Source organism: Coregonus clupeaformis, unplaced genomic scaffold (assembly GCF_020615455.1).
Source record: "Coregonus clupeaformis isolate EN_2021a unplaced genomic scaffold, ASM2061545v1 scaf0272, whole genome shotgun sequence".
In the NCBI taxonomy this organism is placed as follows: Eukaryota; Metazoa; Chordata; class Actinopteri; order Salmoniformes; family Salmonidae; genus Coregonus; species Coregonus clupeaformis.
Genome location: NW_025533727.1, coordinates 426848 through 441687, shown reverse-complemented (window position 1 = coordinate 441687; position 14840 = coordinate 426848). Strand labels below are relative to the sequence as shown.

Below are 14840 nucleotides of genomic sequence, written 5' to 3'. Positions count from 1 at the left end.
GTCTCCTCTGAGGATCCTCCTCAACATCCTGAAGAAAACCACCAACACTGTTTATTTAACATGTTCTTAATGCATCCATTACATTTAATGTACAGTTAATATTTTATTTAAAATACATTTGACTGCATTTTTTTTTTAGAAAGAGCTATTAATATTTCTAAATAAAATACGCTTTTTGGTGGATATGAAATCAGATATTAAAGCTTCTTATTTTTATTGTGAGATTTTGGAGCCATTTATTTTAAACTATACAACACTAAACAGCACAGACAATGCAACACAGGTAGGCAGGTAGCTTAGTGGTTAAGAGCGTTGTGCCAGTAACCGAAAGGTCGCTGGTTCTAATCCCCGAGCCGACTAGGTGAAAAATCTGTCGATGTGCCCTTGAGCAAGGCACTTAACCCTAATTGCTCCTGTAAGTCGCTCTGGATAAGAGCGTCTGCTAAATGACTAAAATGTAAACACTGGAAGAAAACAGACCTCTCCTGTAAATAACATTTAATGTATCCAGCGATTATGATAATTTTGTAAAGCAAAAAAAAGTATTGCTCTGATTCAGTTCAGCCGTGTAAAGATCAGTGGATAGAGTTGTAGTTTGTAATGACGGTAGAAGCTTCCGAAGAAGGGTTTCTTAAGGTAATTACCGTCCTCTGAGCTCCATGAGCCTAACTTGATAAATTCAGAAGGGCATTTGCCCTTCACGCTGGACCATTTGCTCCAGGCTCACCTCTGTTTAGGGCCCTAATCTAATGCCATCTGTCTGCTCAGAAAGATTTGTAAAAAAAAATAATGTTTGTGAAAAATGAGTGTCCCCTAATAAAAAAATACGGTCAGCTCCATTTATTGGACCTCAGAGAATTTCTTCTTTGAGGCCTGAGAGGAAAAGTTAATGTAGTCAATTATGTCTGAGTGATTCACCGCGGCAAAATACCAGTTCTACGTTAGTGGCTCATTGTACAGTATGAAGACTATCAGGGCTACAAAGTGGGGATTCCAGTGTATTTCAATGAATGAAAAATCGATATTTGTTTTGAAAGAAATTATATATATATATTTCTATAAAAGAGGGGAGGGGAAACATATGTTTCCTATACCCATCAGTGTCCTATACTCATCAGTTTCCAATACTCATTAGTTTCCTATACTCATCAGTTTCCTATACTCATCAGTTTCCTATACTCATCAGTTTCCTATACCCATCAGTTTCCTATACTACTCAGTTTCCTATACTCATCAGTTTCCTATACTCATCAGTTTTCTATACTCATCAATTTCCTATACTCATCAGTTTCCTATACTGATCAGTTTCCTATACTCATCAGTTTCCTATACTCATCAGTTTCCTATACCCATCAGTTTCCTATACTCATCAGTTTCCTATACCCATCAGTTTCCTATACTCATCAGTTTCCTATACCCATCAGTTTCCTATACTCATCAGTTTCCTATACTCATCAGTTTCCTCTCCTCCTTTTTTCTTTCCTCCTCCCATCCATCCATCCATCCATCCATCCATCCATCCATCCATCCATCCATCCATCCATCCATCCATCCATCCATCCATCCATCCATCCATGCTTTCTATCCTTCAGCCAGCCAGCCAGCCAGCCAGCCAGCCAGCCAGCCAGCCATCCATCCATCCAGCCAGCCAGCCAGCCACCCTCCTCATCTCCTTTCCTCTCCTCTCTGCTCCTCTCCTCCACCCTCCCATCCATCCATCCTCTACTTCCTCCAATCAGCCCATCTCTCTCCAGCAGATACCAGGCTCCTTCACATGTCCTCCAGTATCTCTCTGTACATCTCAGTTCCCTCCAGTGTCTCTCTGTGTGTCTCAGTGTCCTTCAGTGTCTCTCTGTGTCTCAGTGTCCTCCAGTGTCTCTCTGTGTATCTCAGTGTCCTTCAGTGTCTCTCTGTGCCTCAGTGTCCTCCAGTGTCTCTCTGTGTATCTCAGTGGCCTCCAGTGTCTCTCTGTGTGTCTCAGTGTCCTCCAGTGTCTCTGTGTGTCTCAGTGTCCTCCAGTTTCTCTCTGTGTGTCTCAGTGTCCTCCAGTGTCTCTCTGTGTGTCTCAGTGTCTTCCAGTGTCTATCTGTGTGTCTCAGTGTCCTCCAGTGTCTCTCTGTGTGTCTCTGTGTCCTCCAGTGTCTCTCTGTGTGTCTCAGTGTCCTCCAGTGTCTCTCTGTGTGTCTCATTGTCCTCCAGTGTCACTCTGTGTGGCTCAGTGTCCTCCAGTGTCTCTCTGTGTGTCTCAGTGTCCTCCAGTGTCTCTCTGTGTGTCTCAGTGTCCTCCAGTGTCTCTGCCCACGTTCCTCCTTTCCAAACCGCCTCCCAAAATGGAGAAGCTGGACGCCACTATCCAGTCAGCTGTCAGCTGAAGTGAGCGCCCACATTTTGCATTCAGGTCTCACTCTGAGGACGGAGCACAAATTGGACTTAAGTGCTCCAGAGACTGAGTGACACTGGTTCCAACACAAGGAGGCCATTCAACGAGTCCATTCTCAGTTAGATAGTGAGGGGAAGAAAAAAAATGTGTTTGGAATTGTCTGAATGAGAGGCAAGGTGTTGAGAGAGAGAGAGAGAGAGAGAGAAAGAGAGAGAGAGAGAGAGCGAGAGAGAGAGAGAGAGAGAGAGAGAGAGAGAGAGAGAGAGAGAGAGAGAGAGAGAGAGAGAGAGAGAGAGAGAGAGAGAGAGAGAGAGACGAGAAACACACACTTTGGCTGGGAAGATATACTGTAGAGCAATTATCTTGAAGCCGCTATACTATACTTACCACCCCCTGTCAGGACCCCTGTGCTGAGATGAGGCTGTGGAACAATGCATTAACCTGACAAGAGAGAGAAATATACCAGCCAGCTGCCTTCCTTCCTGTAGACCTGATGACCACTCCACAGCCCTCTACAATCCCTCTATTGGCCAGCCAGAAACACAACTAGCAATCCCACTGATTGTAAAGTGGAGAACAGAGATATGTTCAGCTTGAACCTCAAATGTCACAGCAGCTCTGAATAGGGACTCAGTTATTATAATGGCAAATACTCAAGTTATGGTAAATACTCAAGTTATGGTAAATACTACAGTTATGGTAAATACTACAGTTATGGTAAATACTACAGTTATGGTAAATACTACAGTTATGGTAAATACTACAGCTATGTTAAATTCTACAGTTATGGTAAATACTACAGTTATGGTAAATACTACAGTTATGGTAAATACTACAGTTATGTTAAATTCTACAGTTATGGTAAATACTACAGCTATGGTAAATACTACAGCTGTGTTAAATACTACAGTTATGGCAAATACTACAGTTATGGTAAATACTACAGTTATGGTAAATACTACAGCTATGTTAAATACTACAGTTATGGTAAATACTACAGGTATGGTAAATACTACATTTATGGTAAATACTACAGTTATGGTAAATACTACAGTTATGGTAAATACTACAGCTATGTTAAATTCTACAGTTATGGTAAATACTACAATTATGTTAAATTCTACAGTTATGGTAAATACTACAGTTATGGTAAATACTACAGTTATGGTAAATACTACAGCTGTGTTAAATACTACAGTTATGGCAAATACTAAAGTTATGGTAAATACTACAGTTATGGTAAATACTACAGTTATGGTAAATACTACAGCTATGTTAAATACTACAGTTATGGTAAATACTACAGTTATGGTAAATACTACAGTTATGGTAAATACTACAGCTATGTTAAATTCTACAGTTATGGTAAATACTACAGTTATGGTAAATACTAGAGTTATGGTAAATACTAGAGTTATGGTAAATACTACAGCTATAGTAAATACTACAGCTATGTTAAATACTACAGTTATGGTAAATACTACAGCTATGGTAAATACTACAGCTATGTTAAATACTACAGTTATGGTAAATACTACAGTAATGGTAAATACTACAGTTATGGTAAATACTACAGTTATGGTAAATACTACAGTTATGGTAAATACTACAGCTATGTTAAATACTACAGTTATGGCAAATACTACAGTTATGGTAAATACTACAGCTATGGTAAATACTACAGCTATGTTAAATACTACAGTTATGGCAAATACTACAGTTATGGTAAATACTACAGTTATGGCAAATACTACAGTTATGGTAAATACTACAGCTATGGTAAATACTACAGCTATGTTAAATACTACAGTTATGGTAAATACTACAGTAATGGTAAATACTACAGTTATGGTAAATACTACAGTTATGGTAAATACTACAGTTATGGTAAATACTACAGCTATGTTAAATACTACAGTTATGGTAAATACTACAGTTATGGTAAATACTACAGTTATGGTAAATACTACAGTTATGGTAAATACTACAGCTATGTTAAATACTACAGTTATGGTAAATACTACAGTTATGGTAAATACTACAGTTATGGTAAATACTACAGCTATGTTAAATTCTACAGTTATGGTAAATACTACAGTTATGGTAAATACTAGAGTTATGGTAAATACTAGAGTTATGGTAAATACTACAGCTATAGTAAATACTACAGCTATGTTAAATACTACAGTTATGGTAAATACTACAGCTATGGTAAATACTACAGCTATGTTAAATACTACAGTTATGGTAAATACTACAGTAATGGTAAATACTACAGTTATGTTAAATACTACAGTTATGGCAAATACTACAGTTATGGTAAATACTACAGCTATGTTAAATACTACAGTTATGGCAAATACTACAGTTATGGTAAATACTACAGCTATGGTAAATACTACAGCTATGTTAAATACTACAGTTATGGCAAATACTACAGTTATGGTAAATACTACAGTTATGGCAAATACTACAGTTATGGTAAATACTACAGCTATGGTAAATACTACAGCTATGTTAAATACTACAGTTATGGTAAATACTACAGTAATGGTAAATACTACAGTTATGGTAAATACTACAGTTATGGTAAATACTACAGTTATGGTAAATACTACAGCTATGTTAAATACTACAGTTATGGTAAATACTACAGTTATGGTAAATACTACAGTTATGGTAAATACTACAGTTATGGTAAATACTACAGCTATGTTAAATACTACAGTTATGGTAAATACTACAGTTATGGTAAATACTACAGTTATGGTAAATACTACAGTTATGGTAAATACTACAGCTATGTTAAATACTACAGTTATGGCAAATACTACAGTTATGGTAAATACTACAGTTATGGTAAATACTGTACTACACCTGCTTTATTTTCCACCTCTCAACAAAGCTATGCGTCTCTCTCAGCCTTGATCAATGACAACATTGGTCCATTGCAGTCTTAAATAGCAAGACGGTTGTACAATAGTCTCTCCACAACACACCAGTACACATTGTTAGCTCTCTCTGTTGGATGCTCTTCAAGTTTCTAACGAATATACCACAGAAATATATCAAATATATCACAGAATGTCAGCCTCCTATTCCAGGCCTCATGCAGCGTACGTATGCATGTAGCTGTACAGCCCCAAACTAAAGAGCAGTCAATAGGGTTGGTTGTATAAGGAGAACGTCCTAAAGAGCAGTCAATAGGGTTGGTTGTATAAGGAGAACGTCCTAAAGAGCAGTCAATAGGGTTGGTTGTATAAGGAGAACATCCTAAAGAGCAGTCAATAGGGTTGGTTGTATAAGGAGAACGTCCTAAAGAGCAGTCAATAGGGTTGGTTGTATAAGGAGAACGTCCTAAAGAGCAGTCAATAGGGTTGGTTGTATAAGGAGAACGTCCTAAAGAGCGGTCAATAGGGTTGGTTGTATAAGGAGAACGTCCTAAAGAGCAGTCAATAGGGTTGGTTGTATAAGGAGAACGTCCTAAAGAGCAGTCAATAGGGTTGGTTGTATAAGGAGAACGTCCTAAAGAGCGGTCAATAGGGTTGGTTGTATAAGGAGGACGTCCTAAAGAGCAGTCAATAGGGTTGGTTGTATAAGGAGAACGTCCTAAAGAGCAGTCAATAGGGTTGGTTGTATAAGGAGAACGTCCTAAAGAGCAGTCAATAGGGTTGGTTGTATAAGGAGAACGTCCTAAAGAGCAGTCAATAGGGTTGGTTGTATAAGGAGAACGTCCTAAAGAGCAGTCAATAGGGTTGGTTCTATAAGGAGAACATCCTACCGGGAAACATGACTACTCATCAAACTATAAATGATGTATCCATTTGAAGTTTAGTCAATTCTGTGGTTACTGTGAGAATGTAGGCCACCCACCATTATGTAACTGTATAGCATTTTCCAATGGTATCCAGCTCTCTAGAAATATTAGTTCTATTATTCTGCTATGCCATCTCTTCATGAAGTTATTTTCAATTTCTCATAACCTTTGGTATTGGACAGATCAGTTAAACAAAGGTTGATTTCATTCGTTAGCTGTGTAATACTGAGACACGCCCAATATCGATTTGTTGGGAGAAGAGGTGTGATCTGAAGGCTGAATCTCCCAGCTGTAGCTGCCTATAACATCTCTGACCATCACAGGGCAGTGGGCAGAGTGGGAACGTATTATGATGACTTAAATCTGATCTTCAACACCATGTATAACACAAGGGTAGGTGACGTTACCATGCTTCTATAGTGGCCACAGTCATTTATAACTTACAATAATGTATTTAGCATATAAAGCAATGTCTGTATAGCGTTCATTAATAATAACTATGTAAATATCAATTGACATAACATAAAAGTGTATTTACTAAACTTCATAATCCTATCACACCATGCACATCACATCCATGAGGGGCCAGTATGAAAAAGAAATAATAATAATAATAATAATATTGTATGCACTCACTAACTGTAAGTCGCTCTGGATAAGAGCGTCTGCTAAATGACTAAAATGTAAAAATGTAATGGTGTCTGGAGATATCAGAAGATAAATTACTTCTGTACAGGATGCTAATGACATCTCAGCTCTTTGTAATGGTTGACTAATGCAGACACTTGAGTCCCATAGTAATGAACTACAAATGGTTGTAAGGAGAGACGAGAGAGAAAGAGAGAGAGAGAGAGAGAGAGAGAGAGAGAGAGAGAGAGAGAGAGAGAGAGAGAGAGAGAGAGAGAGAGAGAGAGAAAATGGAAATATTTCCATTCAGGGTTTTCTTTCTTTATGGAAAACCAGGAAGAAACGGAATGGTCAGCACCCCAGAAACTGGCTTTGTCAAGTCCAAGACTCCTTCTCCGCTCAGAATAGAAAAAGGCACCACTGGGCTGTATCACAACCGGCCGTGATCGGGAGTCCCATAGGGCGGCGCACAATTGGCCCAGTGTCGTCCGGGTTAGGGGAGGGTTTGGCCGGGGGGGGCTTTACTTGGCTCATCACGCTCTAGCGACTCCTTGTGGTGGGCTGGGCGCCTGCAGGCTGACCTCGGTCGTCAGGTGATCGGTGTTTCCTCTGACACATTGGTGCGGCTTGCTTCCGGGTTAAGCGGGCGGGTGTTAAGAAGCGCGGTGTGGCGGGTCATGTTACGGAGGACGCATGACTCGACCTTCGCCTCCCGAGCCAGTTGGGGAGTTGCAGCGACGAGACAAGATCGAAAATTGTGGAGGATAAGGGGGTAAAATACCCACAAAAAAAAATTATTAAAAAGGCACCATTATTCCTGGTGAGGATCAGGTGAGCTAGGGTTAAAGGTGACGGAGACTGAGTTCGCATCCGAAATGGCACCCCCGAGTCCCTAAGTAGTGCACTACCCCAAGGTGCCCTGGTCAAAAGTAGTGCACTTCATAAGGGATTAGGTGCTAAATAGGCTGCCATTTAGGGCACATCCAGAGAAAGTGTTCTAGGAATGAAAGGGAAACAGCTCAGGAAGGAGGATAAAGAGAGAGCCTGTTTAAAATTCTGACGCCTCACCATAAAGCAGGATTTCCGAGCCACTTGGGGCTCTGGGAGGACTTCAACAGATGCTCCCAGTAAATGTGGGCTTTGTCATTTCTGACAAGCCTTGCCAAATGGAAATGTCATCAGCAGCCACACTACACCATGCTGTTAATATTCAAACCGTTGAATAAGAGAAAAGGTTTTTATGTTTTTTTTCTTTTTTCTTGCTTTAGGCAGCTGCATATTCTGATGATCCGTGTATTTTCTAAGACAATTCTCTGAAACCTATATCAATTACACACTCTAATGTAAAAGGCACATATGATTCAGTTCTATGGATTTCTTAAATGTGAGCTTTTCAGAATTCTAAAACATATTTAATTCTACCCTTACATTAAATACTGTGAACTTATTCACAGCTTGATCATAATATTTTGAGTTGTAGAAGGCTTCATGAAAGAGCGCGCACATACAAAAGAATATGTGAAAATATCCACCAACACATTATTTCTGTGGTAGAATCAACAATTCCACGCTATATCCTCTTTATTATAAAGCCAATCCATTTTAAATGAAGCATTTAAGATCTTAGCAGCGCATCTCTTTCTTTGGTTTCATAATGCAAAACCAAACAAATATCACAACTCCACAAACGTTGACATTGACATCATGAATAGGCCTTATTGTACCCTTCTGCTATAACTTATTTAGTTTTCAAAAATATATATATTGATTTGGGTGAATTTGAACAACGTAAGCATGGCACAAAACCACTACAAATCTCTGTCTTCATACTTTGATGGCTATCTGAAATGAAGACTTGTAATTCCATTTGAAATGTATGTTATTGTGAATAGATTTTGTTAACCCTGAGATTGAACTCAAGTGAGCAAGGGCAAAAACCAACTAAAGCAATTCCAAGCTTTGGATAAATTCTATTAAATTACGATGGTCTTCTACGTTGCAACTGTCTATTGTCTGACTGTGTTGCAACTGCAGTTCATTTAGAGATACAGTTTATTATCACACTGTTTTACTTGTTTATCAAAAAAATCTATGATTCCAAGAACTGGATATATAGACAGGACTAAACGTAGGGTTCTAGATTCCAAGAACTGGACGTATAGACAGGACTAAACGTAGGGTTCTAGATTCCAAGAACTGGATGTATAGACAGGACTAAACGTAGGGTTCTAGATTCCAAGAACTGGATGTATAGACAGGACTAAACGTATGGTTCTAGATTCCAAGAACTGGATGTATAGACAGGACTAAACGTAGGGTTCTAGATTCCTAGAACTGGATATATAGACAGGACTAAACGTAGGGTTCTAGATTCCTAGAACTGGATATATAGACAGGACTAAACGTAGGGTTCTAGATTCCTAGAACTGGATATATAGACAGGACTAAACGTAGGGTTCTAGATTCCAAGAACTGGATATATAGACAGGACTAAACGTAGGGTTCTAGATTCCAAGAACTGGATATATAGACAGGACTAAACGTAGGGTTCTAGATTCCAAGAACTGCATATATAGACAGGACTAAACGTAGGGTTCTAGATTCCTAGAACTGGATATATAGACAGGACTAAACGTAGGGTTCTAGATTCCAAGAACTGGATATATAGACAGGACTAAACGTAGGGTTCTAGATTCCTAGAACTGGATATATAGACAGGACTAAACGTAGGGTTCTAGATTCCTAGAACTGGATATAAAGACAGGACTAAACGTAGGGTTCTAGATTCCAAGAACTGGATATATAGACAGGACTAAACGTAGGGTTCTAGATTCCTAGAACTGGATATATAGACAGGACTAAACGCCACCACTACAGACAAGCTGAACAACGTCTTCAAGGACAACTGTCTGGGAGAGCTGCACCAGGGACACAGCACAGTGAGTTGTGGGCTGCATCCATAAACCACCACGACTACCATATATGCTTCATTTTTCTCCAGGCAGCTATTTCCCAGGGGACATTTGAAATGCCTCGTCAATTGAGGCAATGTTCCCTTTCACTGGACTTGTTTTGTGTACCTAAAAGCTGGGAGTCACATTCATCTTTGAAATAACCCAATCCCTTTTCTGGCTGGCCTGCTGGGCATGTTGCTAGAGTGTTCTATTTGTATTGTGTGTTGGAGCGAAGGACACTCTGTTTTGTCTGTTCTGTCTGGCCTAACAAACTGACATGCTACACATCAGAGGGTTAGGGATCTAATATGTTTATAGCCTAACTCATTTATTTGTTGTCACCTAATATTTGTAGCGTTTGTGATTGACCAACCTAATGTACTTTCCCTGTGAATCCATATAACTGCTTTCATATTCTGCTTGTTGCAGAACTGATCCAATCTACAATGAGACATTTGGCATAACGGATTGGTGAAAGAGAAACTCTTAGCTTTTATAAAGGCCCAAATGAAGAGCTCATCTGACACAGTATCACCAATGACAGTAACACCAATGACAGCATCATCAATGACAGCATCACCAATGAGAGCATCACCAATGACAGTAACACCAATGACAGCATCACCAATGACAACATCACCAATGACAGCATCACCAATGACAGCATCACCAATGACAGTAACACCAATGACAGCATCACCAATGACAGTATCACCAATGACAGCATCGCCAATGACAGCATCACCAATGACAGTATCATCAATGACAGCATCACCAATGACAGCATCACCAATGACAGTATCACCAATGACAGTATCACCAATGACAGTATCATCAATGACATTAACACCAATGACAGCATCACCAATGACAGCATTAGCAATGACAGCATCACCAATGACAGTGTCACCAATGACAGTATCACCAATGACAGTATCACCAATGACAGCATCACCAATGACAGTATCATCAATGACAGCATCACCAATGACAGTATCACCAATGACAGCATCACCAATGACACCATTAGCAATGACAGCATCATCAATGACAGTATCACCAATGACAGCATCACCAATGACAGCATCACCAATGACAGTAACACCAATGACAGCATCACCAATAACAGCATCACCAATGACAGCATCACCAATGACAGAATCACCAATGACAGTGTCATCAATGACAACATCACCAATGACAGCATCACCAATGACAGCATAACCAATGACAGTAACACCAATGACAGCATCACCAATGACAGTATCACCAATGACAGTAACACCAATGACAGTATCATCAATGACAGCATCACCAATGACAGCATCACCAATGACAGTATCACCAATGACAGCATCACCAATGACAGCATTAGCAATGACAGCGTCACCAATGACAGCATCATCAATGACAGTAACACCAATGACAGTATCACCAATGACAGTAACACTAATGACAGTGTCATCAACGACAGTATCACCAATGACAGCATCACCAATGACAGCATTAGCAATGACAGCGTCACCAATGACAGCATCATCAATGACAGTAACACCAATGACAGTATCACCAATGACAGTAACACTAATGACAGTGTCATCAACGACAGCATCGCCAATGACAGCATCACCAATGACAGTATCATCAATGACAGCATCACCAATGACAGCATCACCAATGACAGTATCACCAATGACAGTATCACCAATGACAGTATCATCAATGACATTAACACCAATGACAGCATCACCAATGACAGCATTAGCAATGACAGCATCACCAATGACAGTGTCACCAATGACAGTATCACCAATGACAGTATCACCAATGACAGCATCACCAATGACAGTATCATCAATGACAGCATCACCAATGACAGTATCACCAATGACAGCATCACCAATGACACCATTAGCAATGACAGCATCATCAATGACAGTATCACCAATGACAGCATCACCAATGACAGCATCACCAATGACAGTAACACCAATGACAGCATCACCAATAACAGCATCACCGATGACAGCATCACCAATGACAGAATCACCAATGACAGTGTCATCAATGACAACATCACCAATGACAGCATCACCAATGACAGCATAACCAATGACAGTAACACCAATGACAGCATCACCAATGACAGTATCACCAATGACAGCATCACCAATGACAGTATCATCAATGACAGCATCACCAATGACAGCATCACCAATGACAGTATCACCAATGACAGCATCACCAATGACAGCATTAGCAATGACAGCGTCACCAATGACAGCATCATCAATGACAGTAACACCAATGACAGTATGACCAATGACAGTAACACTAATGACAGTGTCATCAACGACAGTATCACCAATGACAGCATCACCAATGACAGTATAATCAATGACATTAACACCAATGACAGCATCACCAATGACAGCATTAGCAATGACAGCATCACCAATGACAGCGTCACCAATGACAGTATTACTAATGACAGTATCACTAATGACAGCATCACCAATGACAGTATCATCAATGACAGCATTACCAATGAGAGTATCACCAATGACAGCATTAGCAATGACAGTATCATCAATGAACTTAACACCAATGACAGCATCATCAATGACAGTATCACCAATGACAACATCACCAATGACAGCATCACCAATGACAGCATCACCAATGACAGTAACTCCAATGACAGCATCACCAATGACAGTATCACCAATGACAGCATCACCAATGACAACATCACCAATGACAGCATCACCAATGACAGCATCACCAATGACAGTAACACCAATGACAGTAACACCAATGACAACATCACCAATGACAGCATCACCAATGAGAGCATCACCAATGACAGTAACACCAATGACAGCATCACCAATGACAACATCACCAATGACAGCATCACCAATGACAGCATCACCAATGACAGTAACACCAATGACAGCATCACCAATGACAGTATCACCAATGACAGCATCGCCAATGACAGCATCACCAATGACAGTATCATCAATGACAGCATCACCAATGACAGCATCACCAATGACAGTATCACCAATGACAGTATCATCAATGACATTAACACCAATGACAGCATCACCAATGACAGCATTAGCAATGACAGCATCACCAATGACAGTGTCACCAATGACAGTATCACCAATGACAGTATCACCAATGACAGCATCACCAATGACAGTATCATCAATGACAGCATCACCAATGACAGTATCACCAATGACAGCATCACCAATGACACCATTAGCAATGACAGCATCATCAATGACAGTATCACCAATGACAGCATCACCAATGACAGCATCACCAATGACAGTAACACCAATGACAGCATCACCAATAACAGCATCACCAATGACAGCATCACCAATGACAGAATCACCAATGACAGTGTCATCAATGACAACATCACCAATGACAGCATCACCAATGACAGTAACACCAATGACAGCATCACCAATGACAGTATCACCAATGACAGCATCACCAATGACAGTATCATCAATGACAGCATCACCAATGACAGCATCACCAATGACAGTATCACCAATGACAGCATCACCAATGACAGCATTAGCAATGACAGCGTCATCAATGACAGCATCATCAATGACAGTAACACCAATGACAGTATCACCAATGACAGTAACACTAATGACAGTGTCATCAACGACAGTATCACCAATGACAGCATCACCAATGACAGTATAATCAATGACATTAACACCAATGACAGCATCACCAATGACAGCATTAGCAATGACAGCATCACCAATGACAGCGTCACCAATGACAGTATTACTAATGACAGTATCACTAATGACAGCATCACCAATGACAGTATCATCAATGACAGCATCACCAATGAGAGTATCACCAATGACAGCATTAGCAATGACAGTATCATCAATGAAATTAACACCAATGACAGCATCATCAATGACAGTATCACCAATGACAACATCACCAATGACAGCATCACCAATGACAGCATCACCAATGACAGTAACTCCAATGACAGCATCACCAATGACAGTATCACCAATGACAGCATCACCAATGACAACATCACCAATGACAGCATCACCAATGACAGCATCACCAATGACAGTAACACCAATGACAGTAACACCAATGACAACATCACCAATGACAGCATCACCAATGACAGTATCATCAATGACAGCATCACCAATGACAGCATCACCAATGACAGTATCACCAATGACAGCATCATCAATGACAGTAACACCAATGACAGTATCACCAATGACAGTAACACCAATGACAGCATCACCAATGACAGTATCACCAATGACAGTAACACCAATGACAGCATCACCAATGACAGTATCATCAATGACAGCATCACCAATGAGAGTATCACCAATGACAGCATTAGCAATGACAGTATCATCAATGAAATTAACACCAATGACAGCATCATCAATGACAGTATCACCAATGACAACATCACCAATGACAGCATCACCAATGACAGCATCACCAATGACAGTAACTCCAATGACAGCATCACCAATGACAGTATCACCAATGACAGCATCACCAATGACAGCATCACCAATGACAACATCACCAATGACAGTAACACCAATGACAGTAACACCAATGACAACATCACCAATGACAGCATCACCAATGACAGCATCATCAATGACAGCATCACCAATGACAGCATCACCAATGACAGTATCACCAATGACAGCATCATCAACGACAGTAACACCAATGACAGTATCACCAATGACAGTAACACCAATGACAGTGATTAATAGTAAACTCCCCTGGTTTTATTTTAGTACCACACGAAAAGCACAGGACCCAATCACTTTCTGGCCTCGTGGGCATGTTGTCGGAGTCGTCTATTTGTCCTGTGTGCTAGAGCACAGGCCATTCTCTCTGGCCTTGACAAACATCACAGGGTTAGGGTTAGTATTCTGGCCTATAGATTAAACTCATTTATTTCAGTCGCCTTATTAACTGTTGTCAATCCAAATTCATTGCTTTG

The 14840-nt window shown here is 40.1% G+C and overlaps 1 protein-coding gene across 1 annotated transcript; it reads left to right on the top strand.

Moving 5' to 3' along the window:
• The first annotated feature begins 600 nt into the window (after positions 1 to 600).
• LOC121543744 (putative uncharacterized protein DDB_G0282133) lies at positions 601 to 14604 on the top strand. The gene is made up of 3 exons (XM_041853897.1): positions 601 to 636; positions 2280 to 2356; positions 10308 to 14604. Exons 1-3 carry the CDS (start codon positions 601 to 603, stop codon positions 14602 to 14604), a joined length of 4410 nt encoding a protein of 1469 aa, XP_041709831.1.
• Positions 14605 to 14840: the final 236 nt, after the last annotated feature.